Raw genomic sequence first — 12888 nt, 5'->3', positions numbered from 1 at the left:
AGCAGGAATCTTGGGTGCTGGGTGGGACCCAGGGGGATAGTAGGTTGAACTGTATTGTTAGGGGACAGAGGTGGCAGCTGGTAGCCCAATCCAGGGAGGGGAGGGGAGGGGAGAGGAAGAGGAGAGCGTTACACAAGCTGGGTAACACAGATCAAACATGATCTGCGTCCAGTACTGGGCGCCACACTTCAAAAAGGATGTGGCCAGCCTGGAGAGGGTTCAAAGGAGGGCCACCCGCTTAGTGAGAGGGCAGCAGGACGGGCCCTACCAGGAGAGACTGAGGGACCTGAACCTGTTCAGCCTCAGCAAGAGGAGGCTGAGGGGGAACCTGGTGGCTGCCTACAAACTCACCAGGGGAGATCAAAAGCAAATAGGTAGAGCCCTTTTCTCCCCAGCACCACCTGGGGTGACAAGGAACAATGGTAATAAGCTGATGGAGAATAGGTTTAGGTTAGAGATCAGAAGGCAATATTTTACAGTTAGGGTGGCCAAAATCTGGAACTAGTTCTCAGGGAAGTGGTCCTCACCCCCACCTTGGGCAAATTCAAGAGAAGGTTGGACGATCATCTGTCTGGGGTCTTGTGAACCCAGTATTCATTCCTGCCTGTGGCAGGGGGTCAGGCTAGATGATCTGTTCAGGTCCCTCCTGACCCTAGCTACTATGAAACTATGAACCCAGCACAGAGTTGCATAACTAAGTCACACACAGAGTGATTAAAACTAGTTTCTTGTGTTAATGTGTAGACAATCCAGGGATTAAGAGGTGCACAATTCACCTAAAATTAACGTGTAGCAAGGCCCAGAGATCCTTCTGCAACTCCTGTCCGTCAGTTTGGGATCTGACTACCCAGAGTAATGTAGTATTACCTGCAAATTTGGGAGATTTCTCTGTGCACTTCTATTTACAAGTCATTGATGAAAGCATTGAACAAACCCCCACAGAACTCTAGTTCTTTAAATTGACAAATGAACTTTTCCTCCAATCCCATGGCAATTCCGTTTTTTTTAAAGCCTTTGCTGAAACACCTTGTCAAAAGCTTTTTGAGAATCTAAACATCATGTCAACTGAATCCCCATTGTCCACATGTTTATTAACACCTTCAAAGAACTCTAGAAGATTGGAGAGGGAGGATTTCCCTTTATGAAAACCATGCTAACTCTTCCCCAGTATATCATATCTGTCCACATGACTGCCCATTTTATTCTTATAGAGTCTACCAACTTGTAAAGGCCATGGAAGTGAGTCTGCATGACCCAGGATAACGTCTGGAACCCTTTTTGAAGATGAGTGTTATGTTGGCAATCCACCAGTCCTCCGGCACAGAGACCATTTGTAAAGATAGTTTATATAGTATCACCAACAGTTCTGCAATTTTATATCAGAATTCCATCAGAACTCTTAAGTGAATGCCACCAGTCCCAGCAACTTCTTGTTGTTTAATTTATCAAATTTGATCCAAAACGTCTTCTACTTTCACTTTAACATGATCCAACTCCCAAGGCCTACCTGCTAGGAATAACTGATCTTGTGTGGAAATTCCTCCAGTATCTTCTGCAGTAAAACACTCATGCAATTAATTCATTTAACTTCTCTGCTATAGCCCTATAATCCTGGACTACACCTTTTATACCTTGGCCATCTAATGTTCCCACCAATCCTCCCACTGGCTTTCTGCTTCTGGTGTATTTTTTTTTAAAGTTTTTACTATTAGCTTCAGCATCTTCAGCAAGACGCTCCTAGGCTTCTTTTGTGGCCTTATTTTACTTTACACGAATCCTGGCAAGTCAAGTATACTTTCCTCTCTTCATTTGGGGATACCTTCCATTTCCAGAATGATACCTTTTTTGTCTTTGATAACATCCTTACCACTGCTATTAAAACTAAGCAGGGTTTGTACTGGACTACTTGGTACCCTTTTTGACTTGCAGCATATACTTTTCTTGAGACTAATTTAAAAAAAATAAAATTAAAAAAAATTAAAAAAAAAAAAAAAAAAAAAAAAAAAAAAAAGAGCTTCCAGGCTGCCTGCAGGTCTTATGTTTCTGACTGGTCCTTTAACTTCTAACTTCCTAATTTTTGTGTAATTTCCCTTCTCGAAGTTGAATATTTACATGGCGGATGTTTTTTCAGCTTATTCTCTCCTGCTAAGATGCTGAATGTTATGGCTGCTGTTACAGAGCGCCTCACCTACACATACGTCTTGAGTGTTACTCAGGGTTAAGTCTAGAATTGTTTCTCCTCTTGTAGTTTCCAAGACAAGTTGTTCTAGAAACCAATCATTTATTACATCCAGAAATTTTATCTAGGTATCACTCTGATGAGGTGTTTGTTTACCCAGTCTATGAGAGGATAGTTGAAGTCTTCCATAATTGTCTGTCCCACTATTGTAGCTTTTCTAATCTTCCTCAGCATTTCACAATCATATTTGCCTTCCTGATCAGGTAGTCAGTAGTACAATCCTATTGCTATTTTTCTTCTTTTTAAGTATGAAATTTCTACCTAGAGAGATTCTATGATAGTTTCTCTTTCAGAAAAGATTTTCACATTGTTACTGTTCATGCTATCCTTAAAGTGCCATTCCCCCACCTGCATGTCCTACTGTCACTCCCATATACAATTTATAACCCTGCATAACAGTATCCCATTCATTATCATTTTTCTACCATAGTGTCTTCATGCCCACCTTGCTGGGCAGACCCCAGCAGTCCTTCCTGCCCAACTGCAGGGGAGATGGACCCGATGATCTTGTAAGATCCCTTCCAGCCCCAAATACCTATGAAATCTGAGATGACTATTATGTCAGTCTCACCATTTAATACCAGGCATTCTGATTAACCCATCTTATTTAGACTTCTAGCATTTGTATAGAACACAAAAAAGTTTTCAAGTTTTCTGGACTCAAGGCATCCCTTGTTTGATTCAAGACAACCCTCCATAACTTCTCCCCATTTCAAGAACTAATGTATTTGTTACAGTGCTTACCTCCTTGCAGAGGGGTAGGACAGTGGAGACAGAGCAGTGACAAGGCAGGAATAAGCCTAAGCCTAAAACTGCATTTCTCTCTTCACACCTGCTTATCTCCTCACACGTTGCAGCACCCTTCAAAAGATCTCACAGCACCCCATGGTGCCCTAGCACCCTGGCTGATAATCACAGATGCAGAAGCACTTATAACTTCTGTCTTTGCTTGATTGCCCAGTGCTGCTACATATGCACAAAGACAAATCAAAACAAATTAGTTAAATCATCCTCTTTGACTCTGAATGAAGTAGGGTTATATTTAGTGCAATTCTGCTATACTTGTAGGTCTGTATGATTCTGTAGCCATAAGAGTTGCAAAGTACCAGCATGTATTGGTATTCCCCAATAAGGACAACTTGTAAGATACGAGTCTCCTTCCCATTCTAGTTCCCCAATAATTTCAGTTCCTGAAAAGTTGTGGAAACTTAGCCGAATCAGCTACAATTGTTTTCTCTGCCCAATCTATCTCATAGTAATTGGAAGCTAAAAACTGTAATAATTTACAATTAAAAACAACTATTTGTCCTTAAATTATTTCATTCACTGCAAGATGGGACTTGAAGGGGGAAGAAAACAAACAAACAAAAAACACACTAAAAAATGTGTATTAGCTGACATGTGCTCACTAGCAGTAATTCTCTCCCCCACCCTGCTTCTTAAATGGCATAACTGTTTTGTTTGTCCATAGCCTCAATGGCATCTTAGTCTTGCATCTAGGTCACTAGCCATAATATCTCTGGCACACTGATGAAGTATACCTGCAGTTTAGGACATTCGCTCAAAATTCTGGACGTTAGTAGTCTTGATACTACTTCTGCCCTTCTGGGATGGTAAGAAAAGCAAAAGCAACTGCTGCTACTCATGACTGAATTAACTAAACCATCACATCCAGAGAAAGAATTTTCTTCCTGAACCATGTAGCAGAATAACCAAATACTGAAAAATCCCAGACTGGATACATCTGTCATAGCTAAAATTACCACCTGCTTCAAAAACTGTTCTGTTCCTGGGCCAGTCAAAAACCAAATGAAAATTAAACTAGTTGAAGCGAATGTCTACCTAGACCCAAAGCAATCTGGATTGAAACCAAGACATGTAATGAAAGCCACTTTTGTTACATTAATGGACATCTCATGCTGTCGCTAGAAGGTGAGAAGATACCTTTGCTTATTCTCCTAGACCCCTCTGCAGCATTTAGGCAGGATATAAATTTTGTCTTCCTTGAAAAATGTGGCAGACCTCCTGGGGAAAGGCAAAATAACAAGTCCTTCCTGGAGACTCATACCTTAATAGTGGTGGAAGAGCAGTTTCCTATCACTAAGACCCCCTTCTCACTTATCGATTCCCACAAGGATCAATTCTGTCTCTAGTCATGCTTCACATTGAGCATTATATAATGCTCATCACCTTAAGTGAGCACCTTTCAAGAATCCATTCAATGATGTGAACAACAGACTTGTGTGAGATGGTTCTCTTATTCTCCCCACAGAGGAAGAAGCACATACAGTAGCATGTCTTTTTATCTGCTTGCTGTACATGCACATATGTCATGCACTAGAACAGCAGATTATGACATTTGTCATGGTCCTTGGTTTCTGGAGAAATTAATTCCACAGTTTTGGGTATCAATACATTTGTGTCCTGCACAGACAATATTAACTCTTAACATAGAGTTCCACTGCATTAAAAAAGCAGAGTTGTTGACCAATATTCATGCTTTAACCTCTTTTAAATACCCTGGACCAAAGCCATCAATAAGGACTTCCCTTGAAGTTGACCTAATATTCTACAGAAAGCCACAATAAAGAGGAGAGGTCTGAGACTAAGGTAAGCAACTCTACCCTTCAGACATAGTAAGCATGAAGCTTCCCAACATACAAAACAATTTTTTCAGGGGTTCACTTAAGACTGAAGAAAGAACTCCCACAGGACCGAAGGAACTTCACCTTCTACTACAAATACAAGGTTTACTTTTTTTGATTCTGGCCTTTTCTAACTTCCACAGAAATCCTTCCTTAGGCACCTGAAAGGTCAAAGACACCTATGTTTCCATCAGTAAAAATCTTTAGGCATCTAGAATTTTACTCCTGCAAATGCTCCAAAACGCTGCCACTCTGTTCACATCTAGCATAGCAGGATACGTGATCCTGGGGATTTGGGACAAATTCTTCAGAACCCAACTGTACAACTAAATGTCTGCCAGTGGCCTGAGGTGCTCATATTTTCCCAAGCAAGAGGTAACTGTGACCACCTAAAACCCGAGATCCTGCTCCTGCCTTTGTTTCAAGGTAATTTACATCATCACAGATCCTCACAAGAGGTGAGAGATCTCCATAACAGCTATGAACTGACTGTCCAGAGGAGTTTTCCACCTATTGACTCCTCTGTGAAACCCTATGAAATATGAACTTTCATTTCTACCCAGGAGAACCTTTACAATCATTTATCCAATGCCTGATGAAAAGCGTTTGTGTCTGAAAGCTTGCAATTAAAGAATTTTTTTTGCAAAAATCTTGTTGGTCTAATAGAAGATATAATCTTTACTACAAGTCTTGATTGCCTTAACTCAATATATGACATTCAGCTCTAGGAGCCAGGTACCCAAGTCAGGCAAGACAATGCTGAGCACTGCCACTTCCAGTCCTTATATGAATTTGGACTTGATGTAATTATACAAATAGAAACCAAATGAGAAAACAAGTATTTTTCACATTCATATACAGTTTTATAAAGACACTTGGAAATTTATGTGGATCACTTCTCTCTTGAGAAAAGACAATTTCCCCATCCTCAATACATCTCAGGCAAAAAATTGTTATTTCAGTTTCAAATAGAAAAAATAAAGTGATTCCTGCAATTCTTCATAACCTAGCTGAGTTCTACCACAATTAATGGAACACCCCCAGCAATTAATGAATGCTTTTATTCAACATTTGTCATTTAACAAATGCTCTCATACAGAGGTGGGCAAAATGGTGGATCCGGCCCGTAGCTGACTTCATTTCCCAGCAGCCCCTGCCCGCATGGCTGGGCCTGGTCTCCATGGAGACCTCAGCAGCACCTGCACTGTGATAGTGCAAGGCTGGGGTTGCGTTGGAGACCAGCCCCAGCTGCGCTGCCAGGATGTGCAGCAGGGCAGGGGGCTGCTCTGGAACTGCTGGGAAATTGCGGTGGGGGCAGCTTGGGCTGGGGTCAGGGCAGAGCCGCAATCTGCAGCCTGCACACTCTGGGCAGGGGTGCATAGGCAGTAAATTGCAGCTCTGCCCCAGCTCAGGACCAGGCTGTCACCACTGCAAGGAGCCAAGGCATTGCTGTGAAACGCTGCCTGTGCACCCCTGCCCTGGCCCCAGCCCAAGCTGCCACAAGATCCATCACAAGATCCCAGCAGCTCTGGAGCAGCCCACTGCCCTGCCCACATGGCTGGGACTGGTCTCCAAGGCAACCCCAGCCTTGCACTATCACAGCACACTACCCCACGCCACTGCATCCCAGGAGTAGGGCTGGGGTGGGGGAGCAAGGGCAGCACTGCCCCTCTGCGGGCCGCACAGGTGCCACCCAGCTGTCCAAATGCGGGGGGGGTGTGAAGCTTGCACATGGTGGCCACCAGCACCACTAATCGCCCCATGCTGTCGATGCTCTGCGTGCGGCTGCTACCACCCCCCACCTCCCCCACTTCATGTCCAGCCGCCAGGAGCACACTTATTAAAAAAAAAAAGATTGAAAACCCCTGCTCTAAAGAAAGGAAGCTGCTTGGTGCTCCCATTTTCATCTGCCTTAAGAATCTTTATAGCCATGGCACACTGACATCTACGAACTCAGTACTCTGCTTAGAGGCAAAACATTCCTGAAAAGTCACTGCTGACAATGAAGACTATAGTGTGGGGTACAGATACCTAAACTAATTTTAGACAAGCTAAAATTCTCTTCACACTTCAGGAGGGATGTGGACAACATGGAGAGGGTCCAGAGAAGGGCCACCCACATGATCAGGGGGTCAGCAGGGCAGGCTCTACGAGGAGAGGCTAAGGGACCTAAACCTGTTCAGCCTCCACAAGAGAAGGTTGAGGGGGGATTTAGTGGCCGTTTACAAACTAGTCAGGGGGGACCAGCAGGCATTGGGAGAGTCCCTGTTCCCCCGAGCACTACCAGGAGTGACGAGAAATAACAGTCACAAGCTATCAGGAGGCGCTACTTCACTGTCAGGGCGGCTAGGAGCTGGAACCAACTTCCAGTGGTGCTGGCTCCTATCCTGGGGGTCTTTAAGAGGAGGCTGGATTAACACCTTGCCGGGGGTTATTTGACCCCAGTACTCTTTCCTGCCATGGAAAGAGTACTGGGGTCGAACTTGATGATCTGCTCAGGTCCCTTCCGACCCTACCAACTATGAAACTATTATATATGGAATATCATTGCGGCTTGTTTGCGATATTATCAAGGCAAAAATTGGCTTTAACGTGTGGCCAGGTTATTCTATATGTGATTAACACCTTTATAGCATCTTAAATGTAATGCGTGTCAGGGCCCTTAATAAGAACAGACACAAATAGCTAAATTCCTTCAAAAATAGTATTCAATGTTAGTCCAGAAAGGTAAAATGATGTTTGGAGAAGGAGATTGAATTAGAAACTGAGGCAGGCCTACAAAAAACCAAGTATAAGACCGTTCTATAGTCAGTAATGACTTCAGTTAGCAGGGCACCTGGTTAGGATGATGAAAATGGACCAGCTATGTCTCTTGAGTGACCATTCTTATCCTATTCAATATCATAGCTGATTGAGATGACAGCTAATCTATTTTATTGGGTGACACAGACATCACTCATTGTCCTGCAGAGTCAGACCCCTGCTGCTCCCGGGAGCAGTGACGTCCTACCAAATACTGTAGGACAACACCTGGGGGATGTCTCCGAAAAGGGATAACCCTCGGGTTTTCCACTTGCAGAGATGTGCCCTGGGAATCTCCTAGCAGGGAATCCCACTGGTACATGCATCCCACTGCTACACCCCAAGTAAGGGCATGGTAGCATGATATGCATGCCTGCCCAAGAAATTCCCAACTAAGCTATTCCCAGGTCACGTCTCTGCAAACAGGGGAACTTGGGAAAATCTTCCTGGAGCTTCAGGGGCCCAATCCTGTGCACCCTAGCAATGTAATGCCCCATGTGCCCTTGCCAGGTGTAACTGGAGAGGACAGGCAACTCCAAGCAGGCTGCATTCTCCTACCCCAAAGCAAACAGGTATCTGCTACATAAAAGCAGCACAAATTTATACTACCCATGTTGCTGCCGCAATTTTTGTGGTGCAACAAGGGGCATGAATGTCTGCTTGCTTGGTCTTGTGCTGTAACAATAGATACTTATGGCGGCACAAAGGTGGTGTCTGTTTCTAGTCTAGTACTCATACAGCCAGGATGTAGTAGCAGTGAGAAGAGATGCATTAATTATAAATGCACAGTTATTAAAATGTCAGCACAAGAAAGAGTAAAGTTCCCTGGATCTATCATAAATTGGACAATAGTTTCAAAAGAGAAAAACCATGACAGATATTGCATCTAAATTCCTGCAATGTACTTAAACTCTTACATCCATTTTAACGCAGTCTTTGTCTAAGCATTCAGATAAACCTTGCAGTTTGGTTAAACATGTTATGGATTCTTATTCAAACAGCTTGTTTTTAAACAATGGAGATCAGTGCCAGAAGAAGTGCTGCAGACAGTCCTCTGTCTACAGAACTGGTATGAGGCAGCCAAAAGCAATGCAAATTTCCTTATATGGTCTCATTAACATGCTTCAATAACTACCTGGAAGAACTACTGGAGTAGGAAAAAAAAATAAGTGTGTTTATTCATTCCAGTGATTTTCAGTTTTTTATCTTAGTGAGACTACTTTTTTTCCCCAACTTTAGTAGCTAAGAACATAAGAACTATTACACTGGGTCAGACCAAACATCCATGTAGCCAAGAATCCCATTTCCAATGGTGGCAAGAAGCAGACGCTAGAGGAAGAGTGAAAAATGTGACGTGCAGAATGATCCACTCTGTCATACTCTTATGGTCTTATGCAATTCAAACACTTAACCCCTTTTTGCCCCAAACAGGGAACGGCTAATGTAGGAGTAGGGTCTATCACAAGACAGCAATTTGATAAAAGGGTATATACAGACAGCATAAGGCAGTGATGGAATGCCAGCATCCTTCGCAGAACAGTTTTGGCTTCAGTGTATGAAATATGGCAGCTATGGTAATGTTAAGATGTATACACTGTCCCTCCTTGACTGCCAAGTACAATGCTACCCTCTCCTGGGGACCCTGGAGCAGTGAAAGAACCACGGTGAAGGCACTGAGTCAATCTGCCAATGCAAGAGGCGACAGGGCAGAAGCATCAATTTGCACCAAGAGCAGCAATTCTCAGGGCCAAGAGTCCCACCATCTGAGTTCAGAGGAATTCTGCATTTCTCTAGGGCACGAGACAAAAGCCATAGCCAAGTTTCATGGGCTGTTTTAGGAGCCATCTGTAGGAAGATAAAACCTTTATCTGGCTAAACAGATATCTGTTTACACATAGGGCTTGAGATCACTTCTGCAAATCTAGCAACAGTAGAGACAAGGTGCTTTGAGGAACCAAAATAAATAAAATCCAGGACTGAGGCAGAAGCCAATGGTATAACAAAGCACTGAGGGAAAAGATAAACACTGGAACAGCACACCAGAATGTTAAAGATTGTGGGGGGTTATCCTTGCTGCAGCATGGCACTGATTTGATTCCTAGAGCTGCTGTAGGATGGATCCAATCTTTGCAAGCCAGATCCGGCCCACAGGACATAGGCTGCCACCCCCTGTGCTAGAGCATCAAATCAATCAGTATTGCAGAAATGCATTGGGAAGTTGAAGCAAAGGCTTTAGGCAACCTATCAGATTGATGGCTGACAGCAGAAACCTGCAGACTCAATAACATATTCACTGTATTTTAGGCCAATTCTTCACTGAGCTCATAGACCAGTTTAAGGATATCTGACTTGATTTTTAAATCCCTAAATCCTTGCCTTCATTTTTAGTTTTGTTAAGATTAAACCAAAAACAACCTTTGACCAAGACAGAGGAACTCGCGGGTACATCGGAGGTCACAGCGCCTTCACCAGTTTATAGATCAAGAAGTACTCCAAGACAAAACAATGATCACTGATTTCACAACATGAAGAGTGAGATACTATACAAAAAATTCAAAACCCTTTTCTTTGTCCAAGCTTACATTTTTCACTCAAGATAAACAGCAAGAATAGACAAATTAAACTAGATAAATAAATAGCAAGAAATACAAGGAAGGGAGAGAATTCTCCCCCACCACCCTCCCCACTCCACTTTTTTTTTTTTTTGGGAGTATTGGGATGCACTTAGAATAGGGACGGGCAATTATTTCAAGCAAAGGGCTGCTTACCAAGTTTTGACAAGCTGTCAAGGACTGCTTGGGTAGCCCTGACCCTTGACAGGTGCCCCATACCCTGGTCACCATCTTAGGACCAGAAGTACCGCCCCCTAACTTTTGCCACCATAAGTCCCTCCCCATTGCCCAAGGAAATACTCTTTTCAGCATTGGGGGGGGGGGGGGGGAACCAAAATATACCAAATTATATTCTAAAAATCAAACATCTACTACAACATTAATTAATCTGATTTCAAAAAAATATTTTGTCCTGATTTACTTTTGTTTGTATAGTGTACATAGAGGTGATTGTACAATCGCTTAAAAAGAAGTCTTACTCTTGTATATTGTGGGGAGGTGTGTGCGCGCATGTGGCTAAACAACATCGTGGCATGTGTGGAGGATGAGGATTAGATGCTATGAGACTTGGCTCTGACATACAAACCTAGATAGAAAAACATTGCAAAGTTGGGGAAACAACAAAAAGGAGTAGCAGAGCTGGTAGAAAGAGCTAGGGCCGGGGTGTCCATCCTCCAGCCCACAGGCCAGATGTGGCCCATCCAGACCACAAAGCTCCTCATAGGTCAGGAAGTCTAGCAGTGGAGCAGTAGCAATGAATACTGCCAAACTCCTCTGCTGCCAAACTCCCAAGTCTGTGCAGCAGGTTGGGACTGGACCGTGCCCCTTCTCCCTTTACTACTGGTTCAGGGCCAGGCCATGCCACCTTCTTCCTGCAGGACCAGGGCACACCTCCCACCCTGCATGGCTGGATCTGAACTAGATCATGCCACCACCCCTGCAGGACTCAATGGGGCTGCGCCCACCCCAATCTCTGGAATAGGATCATCAGCCAGATCTGGCCTGTGGACAGACTGGGCACTGCTCATCTGGCCTGTCTGGCAAAAAAAGTTGAACACAACTGAGCTAGAACACTGCAGAGCCACAGGCATCAAGAACTTCTTCATGCACCAAGGTCAAGCATAAACTGACTGAAAAATTCAGAGTAGCATTTATGCTATTTCAGGGATGGCACACAACTCAAGACAGGGGGGAAAAGCTGACACACAATCTCCACTCTAGTCTCATGCTAAGGTGCTTAAGCAAGAACTGTAAGAGACTGCTCTTCAGAGCATGGGCGGTCAACCTGCAGCACACATGCAACAGGCCACTTCTGCAGGTAGCATATTGGAGAACAGAAAGGGTCCAGGGAACATAGCAAAAGACAAGGGCAAGGAACAAAGCAGAACAACAGATCAGGCAGGGAGCACAGGGCAGGGAGACAAATGAAGAGAAACAAATAGGGCAGGAAATAGAGAGCAGAAAGCAGAGCAGCAGATCAAGCAGGGGAAGGGGATTGGACATGGCACCTTGGGAGGCGTGGGGCTTAACTTGCGGCCTGCCTGCCGAAAAGGTTTGTCCCCATTGCTTTAGAGTAGGGGTGGGCAAAATGCAGCCCAGGGGCCAGATGCAGCCTGCCAGACCATTCTATCTGGCCCGTAGAGCCCCTAAAAAAATTTAGAAAATTAATATTTATCTGCCCTTGGCTGCCTGTCACGCAGCCCTCGATGGCTTGCCAAAACTCAGCAAGCGGCCCTCTGCTCGAAATAATTGCCCACCCCTGCTTTAGAGCATGATGGGCTACTTAAGATCGTGGAAGCAGTGACCCATTCAAATTAACTGGGACACACAGACAGTTGCCAAACAAAACCAACCCTAAAACCAGAGCTACTTTACCAACCTGCATTTTGTTTTGAGCTTGATGATCCACCCTGCTCTACTTTTGCTTTCTTCTTTTTAGAAGATGAAGAATCAGAAGACACTGGACGTTTCTCTACAGCAGGAGTAGAGAGGGCTCTTTTTTTGAATAGCTCTCGTTCTCTCAGCAGGCTCGGATCCATAATTCTGCGACGAGAAAACAGGAGCAGGGGGAAACAAAAGTGAACCAGATCAATGAGGCACCTCAAGGCATATGGGGCTCCGAATTCCTTTATGTGGCAAGTTGCTCCTTTCCTCTAAAGCACGCGTCTGAGAGAAGCCAGGCACTGGCACGTGCCTTTCCGGGTTTGGTTTTAGAACCGCTGCAGCTTCACCTCCCGAGGCAGAGGAGAGGGATCCGTCTGCGCTGAAGGAGGGGCAGCCGCTCAACCGACCTGGGCACAAACCAACGATTTCTCTGAAGACTGTACTCAAGGAAGTGTTTTATGACGTTTACAACCCAACTGACATTCATTCTGCCTGCCTGTCTCAAGTTAAAACAACAATTCAGCCTCGTGACTAGACCGCGCGGTGAAAACCATGAAGCCCTGTCGTTTATTAGAGGCTGTCGGTGCCCAGCGAGTCACTCTGCTCCCGCTGAAGGCTGCCGGCTAAATAACGTCCCCGGCACAAGGGCGCTGGCCCCCGCCGCTCCGCCCAGCCGAGCTCCCAGGCCGGCTGCGAGGCCCCGGAC

The 12888-nt window shown here is 44.6% G+C and overlaps 1 protein-coding gene across 2 annotated transcripts in view; it reads right to left on the bottom strand.

Annotated features, from left to right (window-relative positions):
• Positions 1 to 12882, bottom strand: part of GTF2E2 (general transcription factor IIE subunit 2) — a 64951-nt gene extending 52069 nt beyond the window's left edge. For both annotated transcript variants that reach the window (XM_006033989.3, XM_025215945.1), the window contains exon 1: positions 12178 to 12882. In XM_006033989.3, coding sequence (XP_006034051.1) covers positions 12178 to 12337 — 160 coding nt within the window. In that variant the 5' untranslated portion in view covers positions 12338 to 12882. The remainder of the gene's footprint in view (positions 1 to 12177) is intronic.
• Between the last annotated feature and the right edge of the window lie 6 nt (positions 12883 to 12888).

This window comes from Alligator sinensis, unplaced genomic scaffold (assembly GCF_000455745.1).
Source record: "Alligator sinensis unplaced genomic scaffold, ASM45574v1 scaffold1546_1, whole genome shotgun sequence".
Classification (NCBI taxonomy): Eukaryota; Metazoa; Chordata; order Crocodylia; family Alligatoridae; genus Alligator; species Alligator sinensis.
The sequence above is the reverse complement of the archived record's forward strand: the minus strand, read 5'-3'. Positions and strand labels throughout refer to the sequence as shown.